Source organism: Telopea speciosissima, chromosome 11 (assembly GCF_018873765.1).
Source record: "Telopea speciosissima isolate NSW1024214 ecotype Mountain lineage chromosome 11, Tspe_v1, whole genome shotgun sequence".
In the NCBI taxonomy this organism is placed as follows: domain Eukaryota; kingdom Viridiplantae; phylum Streptophyta; class Magnoliopsida; order Proteales; family Proteaceae; genus Telopea; species Telopea speciosissima.
The window spans coordinates 50211450-50226002 of record NC_057926.1 but is presented as its reverse complement, the minus strand read 5'-3'; the positions used below and the strand labels follow the sequence as shown (position 1 = coordinate 50226002).

Genomic DNA, 14553 nt, shown 5'->3' with positions numbered 1-14553 from the left:
AGATTTACATTTTAGATCAATTACCAGTCTTGGAGATTTTTTTTTTCTCTTTTTCCTATGCAATTTAAAGAAATTAGTTATTTTATTGAGAAGGTATCTAGTAGTTTATGAGTTCCTACACATATATAAACTGAGATATTGGAGTAAACTAATATTTGGAAGTAACAATTCTTCTGATACTTGTAAACCCAATATAAGTTTACTAAATGAGAGATGTTTGAAGTGTATTAATATTGGCGCATGCATCAGAAGTAGTTAAAGCAAGAGATCTTTGTGAGACAACATGTCAAAGTCTGGGTATCTGATATTCCTCAACTTGGAAAGGTAGTTGCTTAAGTTTCTTTTGTATCGTGTTGCTTTTCTCCTTTTGTTTTCTGCTTGTATGAATTTGTTTCTTCGATTCATTCCTTTCCTCTTTGTTTTCTTATACTTTGAATTGGTTGATTTTCTGCAGAGATCAGGCAGTATATAAAAACATTTCCACTTTGACAATCCGTGCATTGTAACTTGGTGGAAAGGGAAACTGGATTATATCCTTCAAAGGATCTTGAGTGGATGGTCTTATTCTAATCCTATACCATATATGGCTGTAACGTATGTGCAACATGTTTTAGGATCAGACTTTAGGAATATGAAAGAGCTTTGCATAGGATGATACAGTTCTATAAAAAATGTTGAAGATATGATTACAACAAGTCGCCTAGGAAATACAGTTGGGCCAATACCTTTTCTTTTATTCAAACCAGCTTAGGGTGGTGGAAGTCGAATATTAATGAGAACATTGATGGGAGCTTAGGATGGTGGAAGTCGAACATTGATGGTTTATTTCGTCATCAAAGAAGTGAGTTTAATATTTGCTGTACAGGTGCATCTAGACATGATGAATTACCGACATGATACTGTATTATTGTGAATCTCTCACTATATTTGTTCAACTCGTTATATCAGAAGACAGAAGGTGTATAGTGAATACCGCTATGAAACACATCGTTATCAATGCTAACGGTTTCTAACTTTCTATGATTGATATTAAGACATTTTAAGATATATTGCGTTGATCATGCTGCCAGCAATTGTTTATCTTTGACTTGTACCTTACTTCCTACTTCCTAGGTCCATACCATGAAAAAGGAAAAAGTACTCTATTCGGTTTACCCTGATACGCCCATGAGTCTATCTCTCTCCTCCCCATATGAAAAGACATATATCGTCATAAGAAAAAAAAGTAAAAAATAATAGTAATAATAATAATATTGATTTTGGACCGAGCAAGGCCAGTGACAAGATTGGACTAGGCCAATATTTGTTTTTCTACAAAGTTTCAATCAAACCTCATTAACAGTTTGTTACAAGAATTCATGCCGATCAAAGTTCATCCATATTCATTGAAGCTAGTTCTTTCCCTTCTTTGTTTGTTTTCCTGCATTGCCCTAAGGCATTGATGAACTAAAAGCCTTGGTCTATCACTTGGATTTCTTGGTTCACACTTCACAGCCTTGAGTGTCATTGCATGAAACTGGATTTCCAATCAATCACCCACCATTTAAAATCAATTCTTTCCTCCCCCTTTAGATCTGTTCCATACTTGTTATGTACAATAGACCCACATCGGTGGTCCCATAAGGGCTTGGGTGTGGGTATATATGATATTAGGTTCTTCTCCTTTGTAGATCGATTTATGAGGGTTAGTTCTTTCAATTGTAACTGGGAAGGGGCGACTTGGTGTCAGAGTGCGAGCCGCTAGGAAAAGGCTACCTGCCGTCAGACAGAATCCTAGAACAGGGTGGAGCCACCTGGAAAGGACTACCTGATCCGAAATGGATCGACGAGATAATCATAAATTAACACCTTATACAATAATTCTTGAACAGCAAAAATCACAAGAACAGATACAGTACGTAATCAAGTGGGTTGGATCCCTCTATGACTCAATTGGGCCTTTTAAGAGACGAATTGAAAAAATTAGAACCGAATTAATTATAAAGAGGAAGAGATAACTAGTGCAGTACTACTATCACAATTCGAAGCCTCAAATTGTTTGGCATCTCAACAGTGGACAGTGTTCGGATCACGGTTTTAGTTATCAATATTGGATCAACCCGTATCGGCTGATTTGCATTGGGCCATGATCAATATTGATTCATATCGGTATCGGTCCAATCGATATCGATACCTTACTACTATGTATCAGTGGGCCGGTATTGGTTAAAAAAAATAAAATTCGGTTGATTTGGACCTGATACGGTTGGATCCATATCAAACTCCACGCACACACCCATTCAAGTTTGCAGGGCAAAGTCCTTGCCCGTATAATAACCTTGTTTTATTTTTGGGAAAATATCTACCCCTCACCTCTAAGTTTGCCTAATATCAACCCAATACCCAAGTTTTAAAAAATATCTTCCTCTTCCCTTACTTTTTAAAGATTTTATCAACCGTATCTTAACAATACACCATTAAGTGATGATATGGCATTTCCAATTTTTTTAAAATCCTAAATGACCTTTAATCTAATTTTATTTTTATTACTGCCCTAGTCAATCTCAAAACCCCTTTGACAGTTTTACCCTTCATCGTTTTTCACACCAAATCAAAACCCCTTTTTCATTGCTTTTCCCCCAAAATCAAAACCCAGTTTTCGTTTCTTAATCTTCTTCATCGTCTAATCGGTGAGATTTCTCTCATCCCATCGTCTAATCCATTGATGGACGATTGGTTCCAACTTATCCGATCGTCAATTTAAATTTTTTTTTTTTGGTAAAGTCCGTCAATTTCAATCACTTGTTATTTTTAGGGTTTTTCGTTTTCGTTTCTTTTATATTTTCTGTCTCCATCTCCTATTCTCGCTTAAATATGGGCTGCACTGTAAGAGAGAAGCATCTCGGAAGCAGTCGGAAACCTCGATCGATGAAACTTGACATCGATACCCACCACCCGGACAAAGCCGGGCTCGCCGCTACCCTGCATGAATTCAGCCTGAAACTACCTGATCATCGGCTCTCCGATGATGGTGAACACCACAGGAATCCTAATTTTAATCCTAGCTCTAATTACGATGAGGGTGGTTGGGGTTACTGTACTGAAGACCAATTAGAAGTACTACTATTAAAGAATCTCGAATTCTTGTATAATGAAGCGATTATGAAACTAGTTGCCCTTGGATATGATGAAGATGTTGCCTTGAAAGCAATCCTCCGTAATGGGCATTGCTATGGTAGGATGGATGTTCTAACCAACATCCTCCAAAACTCGATTGCTTATCTGAACAGCAGCTGTAGCAGTAACAATGGGAATTCTGATGAACCAGAATCGGTTTTTGTGGATTTGAGGCAACTTGAGGAGTACTCTTTGGCAGGTATGGTACGCCTGCTCCAGCAGGTTCGACCTCATTTAAGTAAAGGGGATGCTATGTGGTGTCTCCACATGAGTGATCTCCATGTTGGCCGAGCTAGTACCATGGAGAGTAGCAGATGGGTTTCACAGAAGAGAAGAAGAAGATCGGCGGCAGCAGTGTGGTGGTGCTGGCGCTGGTGCTATGATGGTGGTGGTGCTTGCAGAAGAAGACGATGAAGAAGAGGACCGGCCGTGGTGTTGCAGGGACGGTGGTGTTCGTCGTTTTGATGTTGCAGGTGTGAGGCGTGCGAGGAAGAAGAAGAAGAAGAAGAAGAAGAAGAATAAGAAACGAAAACTGGATTTTGATTTTGGGGGAAAAGCAATGAAAAAGGGGTTTTGATTTGGGGTGAAAACCGATGAAGGGTAAAACAAAGGGGTTTTGGGATGGATGAGAATAAAAATGGAAATAAAATTGGATTAAGGGTAATTTGGGGTTTTTTAAAAATTAGAGATGCCACATCATCACTTAATGGTGTTTTCTAACGGTTAGGGTACGGTTGATATAATCTTTATAAAGTAGGAAACGGGTAGATATTTTTTAAAACTTGGGTACTGGATTGATATTTGGCAAACTTAAAGGGGGAGGGGATAGATATTTTCCCTTTATTTTTTCATTTCCTTTCTTGTGGAGGGCAGGGATTAGGAATCGGTATTGGTCTCGGCTGTTATTGATCGGAGACTAATGCGGATCAGCCCTTATCGGATGGATCTACTCTTGTTTTTCACTTTTTCTTCAGTAATCTGATTTTTAACATTTTTACACTTAATCGGTACTGATTCATAAATATGGTATCAACCAAGAATCAGCCGATCCAATATCGATTCCTCAAACCATGTTCGGGAGTGGGGGAGGTGTTGGGTCATTGGGATTGTAAACCATCATCCATTAGATCAAGTGTTGATCAATTTAATTTTTTTTGGTAGCAAGATCCATTTATTAAGAGGTCGCCTTAATTTCAAAGGTCTAAGTCACATGTCTCTCATGCACATGGTTCGTGATCTTGGTATTGGCTGGATTGGATCGGCCGATACAGATTGGGATCGTCTAAATTTGGGCAAATATGACACTTTTGTCCCTAATTTTCTTATAAAAAAACTAATTTTTTTTAATATTTTTACCCCTATTCGTACAGTTGGATCGGATAGATATCAAGATCGGTCTCGATCGATACCGTTCCGATCCTGCCAAAATCGAGTGATCCGATCCAATACCTCAAACCATGCTCATGCATGTTAGTTCGCTAGATTATTATTTTTTTTTTTTTAATTTTAGGGTTTTATAATGTCAATCAATGCAAAAATGGTGCGATACCATGTGAGTTGTGTTGGGTCATGAAATTTTGGACCACGTATCATATGGACCTTGTCACTTATGACTAAACTAATCCGACTCTCAAATAGAGTATAAATATATGAATGGTTTGGTCTGTGATAGAGTTTGTTGAACCAAATTTTGAGTTTTTCTTTCCCTAATTTTCTTTTGCAATTTGAAGAAATGAGAAACTTCATTGAGAACGTATTAGATAGGATTATGAATCCCTATACATTTATAAAATGAGATATTTGAGTAAACTAATATTTAAAAGTAATAAATTTCTAATACGAGATGTTTTTAGCAGCATTTGGATCGAGTCATCAAAGGAAGAGGTACAGGGATTAACACAGTTCCCCTCATTGACAATCGGTGCATTGTAATCTCAAGCGGTATACCTTATCATCCATCTACCTCATTCCTATTTATGCTCTAATGGTCGTAAATTGGATGATTCTTGCAATTGGATTTTATCTTGGAGTTTTTTAGGATGCATTTTAATTAAAACCTTTTTTAGTTTTAACTAAAAGATCAAATGGGTAAAAAGCTTAAGAGAAACTTAATCACTACACTTAATTTTATGTTATTATTAAAGAAAAGCGAAACATGGTGGGGACATTAAGTACAAGAAGGTTTAATTCATTATAGATGGGAAAAAGTTCTCTGTCCGGGAGTGCGGCCTATGCCAGCACTCCCATGAGTCTATCTCTCTCCTCCCCATGTAAAAAGACATCTCTGCTCCCTTGTTTTGAGGAGGAGAGAGATAGACACTTGGGAGTGCTGGCATAGGCCACACCCCCGGATAGAGAACCAATTCATTATAGATAAACTAAATTTTTTTTTGACAATTAATAGGGCTAAAGCATTTATGACCCTAGATGAGTGTGAAGATATCATTGGCATGAATGGGCAAACCTATTATTACCTATAACACCATATAAAGCAAGGGGCAATTACTCTCACTATCCTACACTTAGACTATATTTATTAAAACTACTCTATCTTAAACTTCTTTTTTGATACTACCCTGCTTTTAAACTTTTACATCTCATTTTACCCTCATGTTTTTAAATACCTAGATTGCCCTTCTTTGACCTAATAACCTGCTAATCTATTTATCCATGAAAAAACCAACTGGTTAACAAAAAATGACTTTCCCCCTCCCTCTCTCTTGGTTCATCTCCTTCCCTCTTTCCCGCCATTGGAGAGTTTAGAAGTCTGAAAGTATTAATAATCTTAAGGAGTTTAACTACTCAACACAGCTCCATTGATCCTCCATACTAATAAGGGCAAATTTCACAGACACCCCTTGTAACTATTTGAAATGGCAAGTACATCTTAAATTTTGCAAAAATATCAAAGATTACCTCTATTTTATGAATAGTTATCAACTTAGTCAAGTCTGTTAGGCTTTTCCAGTTAAGTTGCTGTTAGTTTTTTGATAATGGCCAAATTGCCCTTAAAGTGAGAAACTTGCCAAAATACCCTTAAGGGTAAAACCCCCAACTTAACCAAAAAGAAGAAACTACAGTCATTGTTTTCACCTCTTGAAGCTGTCTCTGGCCTGAACGGAGAAGACGTCGGAACACTGTGCGCTACCATGCGCTAAAGATGGAAGAAGGAGAAGGAGCGAGAGAACGAGAGCGAGGCAACCCAAATGACGACGAGATTCAATAAGAACAGGAAGAAGAGAGGCCATGTTTCTGCCGGCCATGGAAGAATAGGTAAGCACAGGAAGCATCTAGGTGTTCGAGGTAACGCTGGAAGTATGCATCATCACAGGATCTTGTTCAATAAATACCATCCAGGTTACTTTGGTAAGGTCAGTATGCGTTACTTCCACAAGTTGCGCAACAAGTTTTACTGCCCCATCGTTAACATTGACAAGCTCTGGTCGTTGATACCGCAAGAGGCAAAAGACAAGGCATCTCCGGAGAACGCACCTATGATCGATGTTACCCAGTATGGTTTCTTCAAGGTCTTGGGCAAAGGGGTGTTGCCTGCCTCACAGCCCATTGTCGTCAAGGCGAAGCTGATCTCGAAGATTGCAGAGAAGAAAATCAAGGAGGCCGAGGTGTCGTAGTTCTCACAGCTTAGAAGGTTATTTCTTCTGCTAATTATTGTTGGTTAATTAGTTAGGGTTTTAAATTTTGGAGACCCCCTGAAATCTGTAAGAGAAACAGAGTATGAATTTTGGTACCTTTACATTGGGTTTTGTTTTGAAATTTCAATCAGAATTCTACTGATGTCTGATCACTTGAATGGATGATTGATGGATTCGTTCTAAAAAAAAAAACAGATTCTAATCTAGGGTTTTGAATATGTTGAAATCAGATGTTTGTGGAAGTTCACGACCATTCAAACCTCAAACCTAGGAATATCTTGCTCACTCTGCTCCCTTCATCTTCTCCGTCTCCGATTAGTTGCAACGGCGGAAATATAGTATCTAATTCTAAGGCGATTGCAGCGGTGGAGTGTGGACACACTTTGTTCTTCTTCTTCTCCTCCTTCGTTCGGCCAGGGATTTCAGCGGCTGATTTTTCTCTAGTATCAGTGCTCAGGTACATCTCAGATCCGCATTTTATGCGTCTCATTCGCTATTGCTCAGTTAACTAAGCTTCATAAAATTGTATTCTCACGAACCTACGTAAGAATCTTCTTTTGGGTTAGTGTTCTGTTGATATCGTCATTGGTTTCTTAGGTGTTCCGATCTCTCCTGAGTAGTTGTTGGATAATTTTTTTCGATTTTCGCCTGTCAAGAGGTGAACTAATGGATATCTGTCTATTATTGAGTTCTGCTAACATTAGTGATTAAACTATTGGAAGTATGGTCAAAAAAGAGAAGGGGAATGTACTTTCTGCAAATGGGTGATGATAGTCACTGCAAGTAATCATCGCCGGAGAAGAAATCGCCGGAGTTGGTTGTCGACAGCTTGAGCTGAAGCTGAAGCAGCCCACGTGGGAAGAGAAATGTGGAAGATGATAGATTTCTGAGTAATTTTTAAGAAAATTTACTCAAAGGGTAAATTCAACATTGTCACTTTGGATGGTAATTCTTATTAAGAGGGTAAAATTGTTATTTTATCTTTTTGGGGTAACTTTGCTTAACGTCAGGGGAAAGGTTGACATTTTTGCAAAATTTAGGATGCACTTGCCATTTCGAATAATTATAGGGGGTGTCCATGAAATTTGCCCTAATAATAATCTTGTATCACACGCTAGTCTTTCAGTTCTGCTCAATTTTCTTTCGCCCAAAGAAATGAGTGACAAACCACCTAGTTATTATTGTTTTAATGCCATAACATTTGAACCATCTTTGACTTTTCCTCCATTTGTTTAATCACGTCTCTTTTCAGATTTCTTAACTAACAACCACAAGCTATGCAAAACAGATTCCCAGTCGCAGCAAAGAAAGGCCAAGGCCAATGCCAAAAGCAGGACTGTAAACAGAAAGTTGACTCTTTATGTGAAACAGCCCAAGCCACAGCCTTTTCCTAATTCAGTTGAGTGGGTTAAAACATACCTATAACCAACCAACAATGGGAGGAGGAACCCTTACACAAATAGCGTGAGTCAAGATAGTGAAGGTCGTTGAGGTGATAAAGCTTATTATTGGCTAACCTGAATATGCCGTTACATAAGGTGCATTTTTTCTTATGAAGTAATATCAACACCGGGAACTAATGGTGTGGCTTCTTGTGGAGAAAGAAGTACCAGGACTTGCAGACAAAACTGAATCGAACATAATCAGCGTAGATTGAGTCATTGGCTGATCATCACCACCAAATCCTCTGGAAGCCCAGACCACGATGTATCCGATCTCTCTGTTGCTTTCTCTACTTTTGTCTTGAAGAGGAAAGAAAAGCAAAGCAAGCCCAAAAAGAAGCAGAAACGCAACAGGGTAGAGAGAGACTAATTTTTAGCTTCTTCACTGTTTTAGGTGGTTAAAACTGGGATTTCAGGTTAGTTCGTGTATCAAGCGGGATAGTAAAGGTCTAACACTTAGAATTGGAAATTGGAGAAGTTGTTTGTACCCAAATCACTCCATTATTATTTAAACATTTAAACAGTTACCATATTTATTATTATGGAGTATCGATGGAACTGTACTGAGTAGTTAAAGTCCTTAAGATTATTAATACTTTCAGACCTCTAAGCTCTCCAATGGCGGGAAAGAAGGAAGGAGATGAACCAAGAGAGAGAGAGAGGGAAAGTCATTTTTTGTTAATCGGTTGGCTCTTTCATGAGCTCGGATCCTCTCCAACGTCATTGAAGAGGATTCCTCTCCAATAATGCTCTCCTAAGGCCATGTTTCATAGCTATTCACCGAGAATTAACTCCATTTCCTCATTCTTTTTTCTTTTTTTCTATTTTTCTTTTTCCTCTCTTCCTCTTTTTAACGAATCACGGAATCCATAAAACGTGATTGAACAGGAAATAGGTAATTAAATCCAAAATCTAATCTCAAATCTCTCTCTCTCTCAAGTCCAAAATCTTATCTCAAATCTAAATCTCTCTCTCTCTCTCTCTCCTTATGCGAAACAATCCTGCAACTCACATTGGTTCTGATGAACAACTACCGATTTGGTATTGCATAAGGATGGCGAGGAAATTATATTGTCGGAGTGGTTACTAATGCCTGATCGGGTATTGGTCACTTGAATTGGAATGGGTATCGATCACCTGTAAAATCGATACGATATCGATATGGCATCGACACTGATCGGTTGTATCAGATAAGTTTACCCCCTGATTTTCTTTACAAAAAATTAGGTTTTTTACAACTATACCCTTTGTCTGTACCATTTCACCAATACAGTATCGACTATCGACACAATATCAAGATCATAGTTTGAAGAATCAGTATCGGATCGGCCGATTCACATCAGTATCGGTTGAGACCAATACCAATTCCTTGCCGATCCAGTCTCGGTGGACCAGTACAGACAAAGGTAAAATTTTAAATTAAATTAAAAAATCTAATTTTTTTGAAGGAAACAGGGGTGAACCTAACCAATCTGAATCTGTAGAGACCGTTATCGATCACTAGAACCCATGGTTTTACTGCATGGTATTGGATCAGGTATTGGTTACTTGCAAAACCAATATGATACCGCTACGATATCAACAAGGATCAGCCGTATCTGACAAAATTACCCCTGATTTCCCTTTAAAAAGAGATATTTGATTGTTTTACCCCTTGTCCGTAACGTGTCACTGATACAATATTGACACAATATCAAGATCAGCCACAACCAAAACCGTTACATATTGCCCCAATACGAGCGATATGATACCGATACCTCATGATACGATAATACCTCAGCCCATAAACTAAGTTGCCGGATTGTTTCGCATAAGGTATGAGAGAGAGAGAGAGCGAGAGAGAGAGATTTGAGATTAGATTCTAGATTTAATTACCTATTTTCTTTTCAATCATGTTTTATGGGCTCCTATAAAAAAGAGGGAGAGAGGAAAAAGAAAATTAGAAAATAAGACAAAAGAATGAGAAAAACGGAGTTAAATCAGCCTGAATAGATATGAAACATGGCCTTAGGAGAGTGTTATTGGAGAGGAATCCTCTTCAATGACGCTGGACAGGATCCGGGCTCCTCTTTCATGGATAAATAGATTAGCAGATTACTACTAGGTGAAAAGAAGGGCAATCTAGGTATTTAAAAACATGAAGGTAGAAGGAGATGTAAAAGTTTAAAAACAAGGTAGTATCAGAAAAGAAATTTAAGGTAAAGTAGTTTTAATAAATATATAGGTTAAGTGTAGGGTAGTGATAGTAATTGCCCGTATAACCAAAGAGGAGTCACCCTCTACTGCCACCCCTTCTATAGACAGGAAAGCCGATGACCCTCATACGAGAGGAAAGCTCAACACTGAAATAACCCAAATTACCAACAGTCCAGTATATAGATAACAAATATCTCACTTTCAAGTCCCAATTTCTAAGGATTGTCAAAAGGATTGTCAAAGGAAATAGTGACCATCACGAAGATCCGCGCACTTTGAATTACTTGAACCACAAACCCCAGAACACCAAATAGCATCTGAACTTGGACTTCTGAAACATAAGTGAATGAATATACATCTTCACCTCTAACTTTGGTGTTATAATAACTTGACAGATGGAGTCTGGAGAGGAAGTAAGATAATCTTTTTTTTTTCTTTTTTTGGTCGAAGGAAGTAAGATAATCTTACAGGATACAAAAAACTACTAGCCCTGATGTTGAGGGTCATCATGTGCAACTTCTGCACTGTAGTCATTACCAAGCACCAGAGAAGATCATAACTGACACTTAATTAACTTGGTCTGTTTCGTTTCAAGCGAGCTCATGCCAATATTGACCGATCTGAATTGATATCGACAGACAGCAGAAACTGATACCGATACCAAGATCTCAATCCTTGCTTGGATCAGATATGGGCTCGTCTTATTAAGAGCTTTTTCATGCGGCTTGGTTGGCTCCACAAACTAGATGCTTTGTTCTGAAACCTAGGTTGGGCCATTGGTCAACCCTGAACCAAAATGGTGAATGGTCCCTGGGTTAAATTGTATTTCATGAAATGGAAGTTTTAAGGTAGCAGAAGCCAAAGCTCATGGAATTATTGATCTTGTCATGGTCGAAAGTAACAGTGATTTAGGGGTAGGGGGATTGGGTTGTGAACCATCATCCATTAGATTAATTGTTGATCCATTTATTCAATGGTCAGATTAATTACAAAGGTTTAAATCACATGTCTATCATGCATGATAGATAATTAGATGAATGGTTTAAATGACTTGGGGATTTCACAATTTTCAATCAACGAAAAAATAGGCCAGATATCATGTGGGTGGTGTTGGGTCATGAAATTTTGGAGCACATGTGATACAGAAGCATTTCACTTGTGACTAAACTAATCCGACTCCCAAACAGAGTATAAATATATGAATGATTAGGTCTATGGTAGAGTTTCTCAAATTTAATTTTGTACATGGTATTAACCCATAGGGACTCAATAAAAAGGATTTACTTTGTAGATCAATTAGCCTGTGGATGTCTTCGTAATAAGAAGAGAACACTCTATTCTTTCTCTTTTTTCTTTACAATTTTAAAATATTTTCTTGAGAAAGTATTCTGATAGTAGATTATGCATCCTTGTATATATATTGACAAAGTGAGATATTAGAGTAAACTAATATTTAGAGGTTACAACTTCCTAATATTTGCGACCTCAATACAAATAGACCAAGTTTTCTTATGTAACCAGACGAAAGCAAGACCAGAACATTGATGAGGATAAGTCCCTTAGCTAACCATGTCATCATTCTATGTATACAGTCTGAAAGTTACAAAAAACGATTGTAAACCATAATATAATAAAAAAACAGCATTAGACTTCAAGATCTCTTATTCTTTTCTTTTTCTTAGTTTGTTTTTTTTTTTTTTCTTTTTCTTTTTTGGAACTTCTCCCCGGATGATGTTACTCTTTGATGTATTTGATGATATATATATATATTCCTCAAGCATATATAGAAAGACAAGCACTCTCTCAGCTTTATGCACACAATTGCATAAGCGGGGAAGCTTTTAGAGTTTTGATAGTCAGCCCAAAAAGTACAAAATTTACTGGCTTAAAATTGCAGCAAAATGTAGGCAGGAGATATGGGGAAAGCTCTACACCAAAGTCACTTCTGGCTATGAAATTTGGCATTTTTCCTTCACAGCTAGGGCTGCAGCTCTATACCACGATGCTGCAGCCATGGCTCCTGGGTCTGGGACTGTTGCAAGGATCTCTCCAGAGACATATGAAGATCGGCCAGCCTACAAAGACATGAAGGAGTGTCATAGCAGTTTCAGGTTGAAACCAAGGTCTCACAAACAGCAGCAAACACTAATATCATACTTATCTAGGTACAGTTACAGTTTGATTTTCTTGGTTTAAAGTTTGGTAATCATTCAAGGATCCAAAAAAAATAAAATTCTTAGTTTGACTACACAACATACTCGAGCATTCACTGTTGATTAGTATGTTAAGATGAATTAGAAATCAGAATCATGGAAGAATGCATAAAATATGCATCTATGCAGGTTCACTGGTGAGGTCAGAGATCTAGAGGATTCTAGAAAGCACAAAGGCTGGAACCACACTCTAAAACATGATCCAAATTGAAATTTTGAAGAAAAATTAGACAACTGGACAAAACTCAGATAAAAAATGCAATTTAGAATCAAACCAGTTATTTTGGTATTTACATGATACTACCTAGAGGCTGTATATATGAGTATGTAGATTTAAAGTTAAGAACCCTGAAAGAAACAAGGGGAAGGTGAACCAGGGGGTTAATAAGAGCTGTAACTCCCGAGAAACCAATTGAACTGGGCTGGGGTCACACCAACAATGTTTCCCAGGTCTAATGACTAAAGCCAAACCAAAAAAACAATATTTTAATAAATCCCTGGTTGGTTGATAGATCAGTTACAGTGAAAACCAGAAAACAGAGCAGACCATATAGATGGCCTATAAAGGGATGAGAAAATGGAAAACAAGGGCAGATCCTAAGAGAGGATAGCATTGAGGAATAGTTACCAAGTTTCAGAGAAAATTATATTCTAATAGAGGAAATATGACCAAGAAAGCAAGCTGAAACTTGACAGGAAAATAGGGTCTGTCCAGAACTAGAAATCAGGAGGACAAAGAGAAGCAGAAGAAGAATAGAAGAAAGAGAAACAACCAGCAACCATCAAACTTAAAAATTCTGTTCATTCAATTGTGTGATATAGGAATGGGGTGCTTATATATTTACAACTTCTAATAAAACCAACACACATGGATTCTTAAATTCAATTGGACTCAAAACTAGACTTCTATACTAAAAGACTGAAAATATTAATTTTCAAATTACAAAATACCCCCAAACTTTTCTATTCCCAATCTATTCCTATTGGAACCAATGGCCAAATTTAGGCTTAGTTTGGTTTTCCTTGGTCTGGGCTTCCAAACCGGATCTTGTTTATCCATCCAAGTTAGTGCAACCGCATCATTGAATCCACGAGTATAAGCATCCTAATTAAGGACCCCTGCCATCAAAATTCCTACAATCTAATCTCTAGATATTCTTCAAGTGCATGGTTCATAATTTCGACCAAAATGTTTGAATTTCAGCATAATAATTCGGTTTTGACACTAGTCCAAATGATATCCTATGCAAAACATAGGGAAGTCCAGATCTCGTCGAAATTTTAAACATGGGCCCATATATAAAAACAATATTTCGTAGTAGAAATTTCAAGCTTTTGCCCCCTTCCACTTTAGAGTTTCAGAACTGCTAGAAAACCTCAATTTTTTTTTTGTAATTTTCATTCTGCTGCTGAATCAAGGCTTGGTCGTCAACTGTGGAACATCAACTTCAATATTTGGTAGACTTGAAGCATCGTTTGGCCAAATTTCCACCTATATGGCTGCTGTGATGGACTTTGAGAGATTTATCAGACACAGGATGACATGGCCCTCATATGTAATATCCAAAGCCAAACCACCATTTTGGATGTTTTTTTCTCCTCCCAATCTAATGATTCAAACATTTATAAACATGCTTAAATAGGCACTCCCTGAAGTTTTAGGGAAAAATTCCAGGGGAAGAGAGAGGCAACAGCCTCACTATCCAATAAATTAAACCAATATCATTTCTTTAATCGTAAAGAAGGATGTTAAGCCTTACACATTTATGAAACTGACTCAATCCAAATAAAGAAGAGAATTTTAAATTACCTAAAACTCTCCAACCGCAAGTTATCTTGGAGAGTCCCTATTTGACTCCAACACTTTAATAATTAAAAAAAAGGGCAAGAGAT

The 14553-nt window shown here is 37.6% G+C and overlaps 2 protein-coding genes across 3 annotated transcripts in view; one reads left to right on the top strand and one right to left on the bottom strand.

Moving 5' to 3' along the window:
- Positions 1–6314: 6314 nt before the first annotated feature.
- LOC122646241 (60S ribosomal protein L27a-3-like) lies at positions 6315–6956 on the top strand. Its single transcript, XM_043839744.1, has one exon. The coding sequence runs from the start codon at positions 6363–6365 to the stop codon at positions 6786–6788; it is 426 nt and encodes a 141-aa protein (XP_043695679.1). The 5' UTR covers positions 6315–6362; the 3' UTR covers positions 6789–6956.
- A 5275-nt stretch (positions 6957–12231) lies between these two features.
- LOC122646357 (putative 3,4-dihydroxy-2-butanone kinase) overlaps positions 12232–14553 on the bottom strand; it is a 44066-nt gene continuing 41744 nt past the window's right edge. For both annotated transcript variants that reach the window (XM_043839901.1, XM_043839902.1), the window contains exon 20: positions 12232–12522. In XM_043839901.1, the coding sequence (XP_043695836.1) occupies positions 12397–12522 (126 nt within the window). In that variant the 3' untranslated portion in view covers positions 12232–12396. The remainder of the gene's footprint in view (positions 12523–14553) is intronic.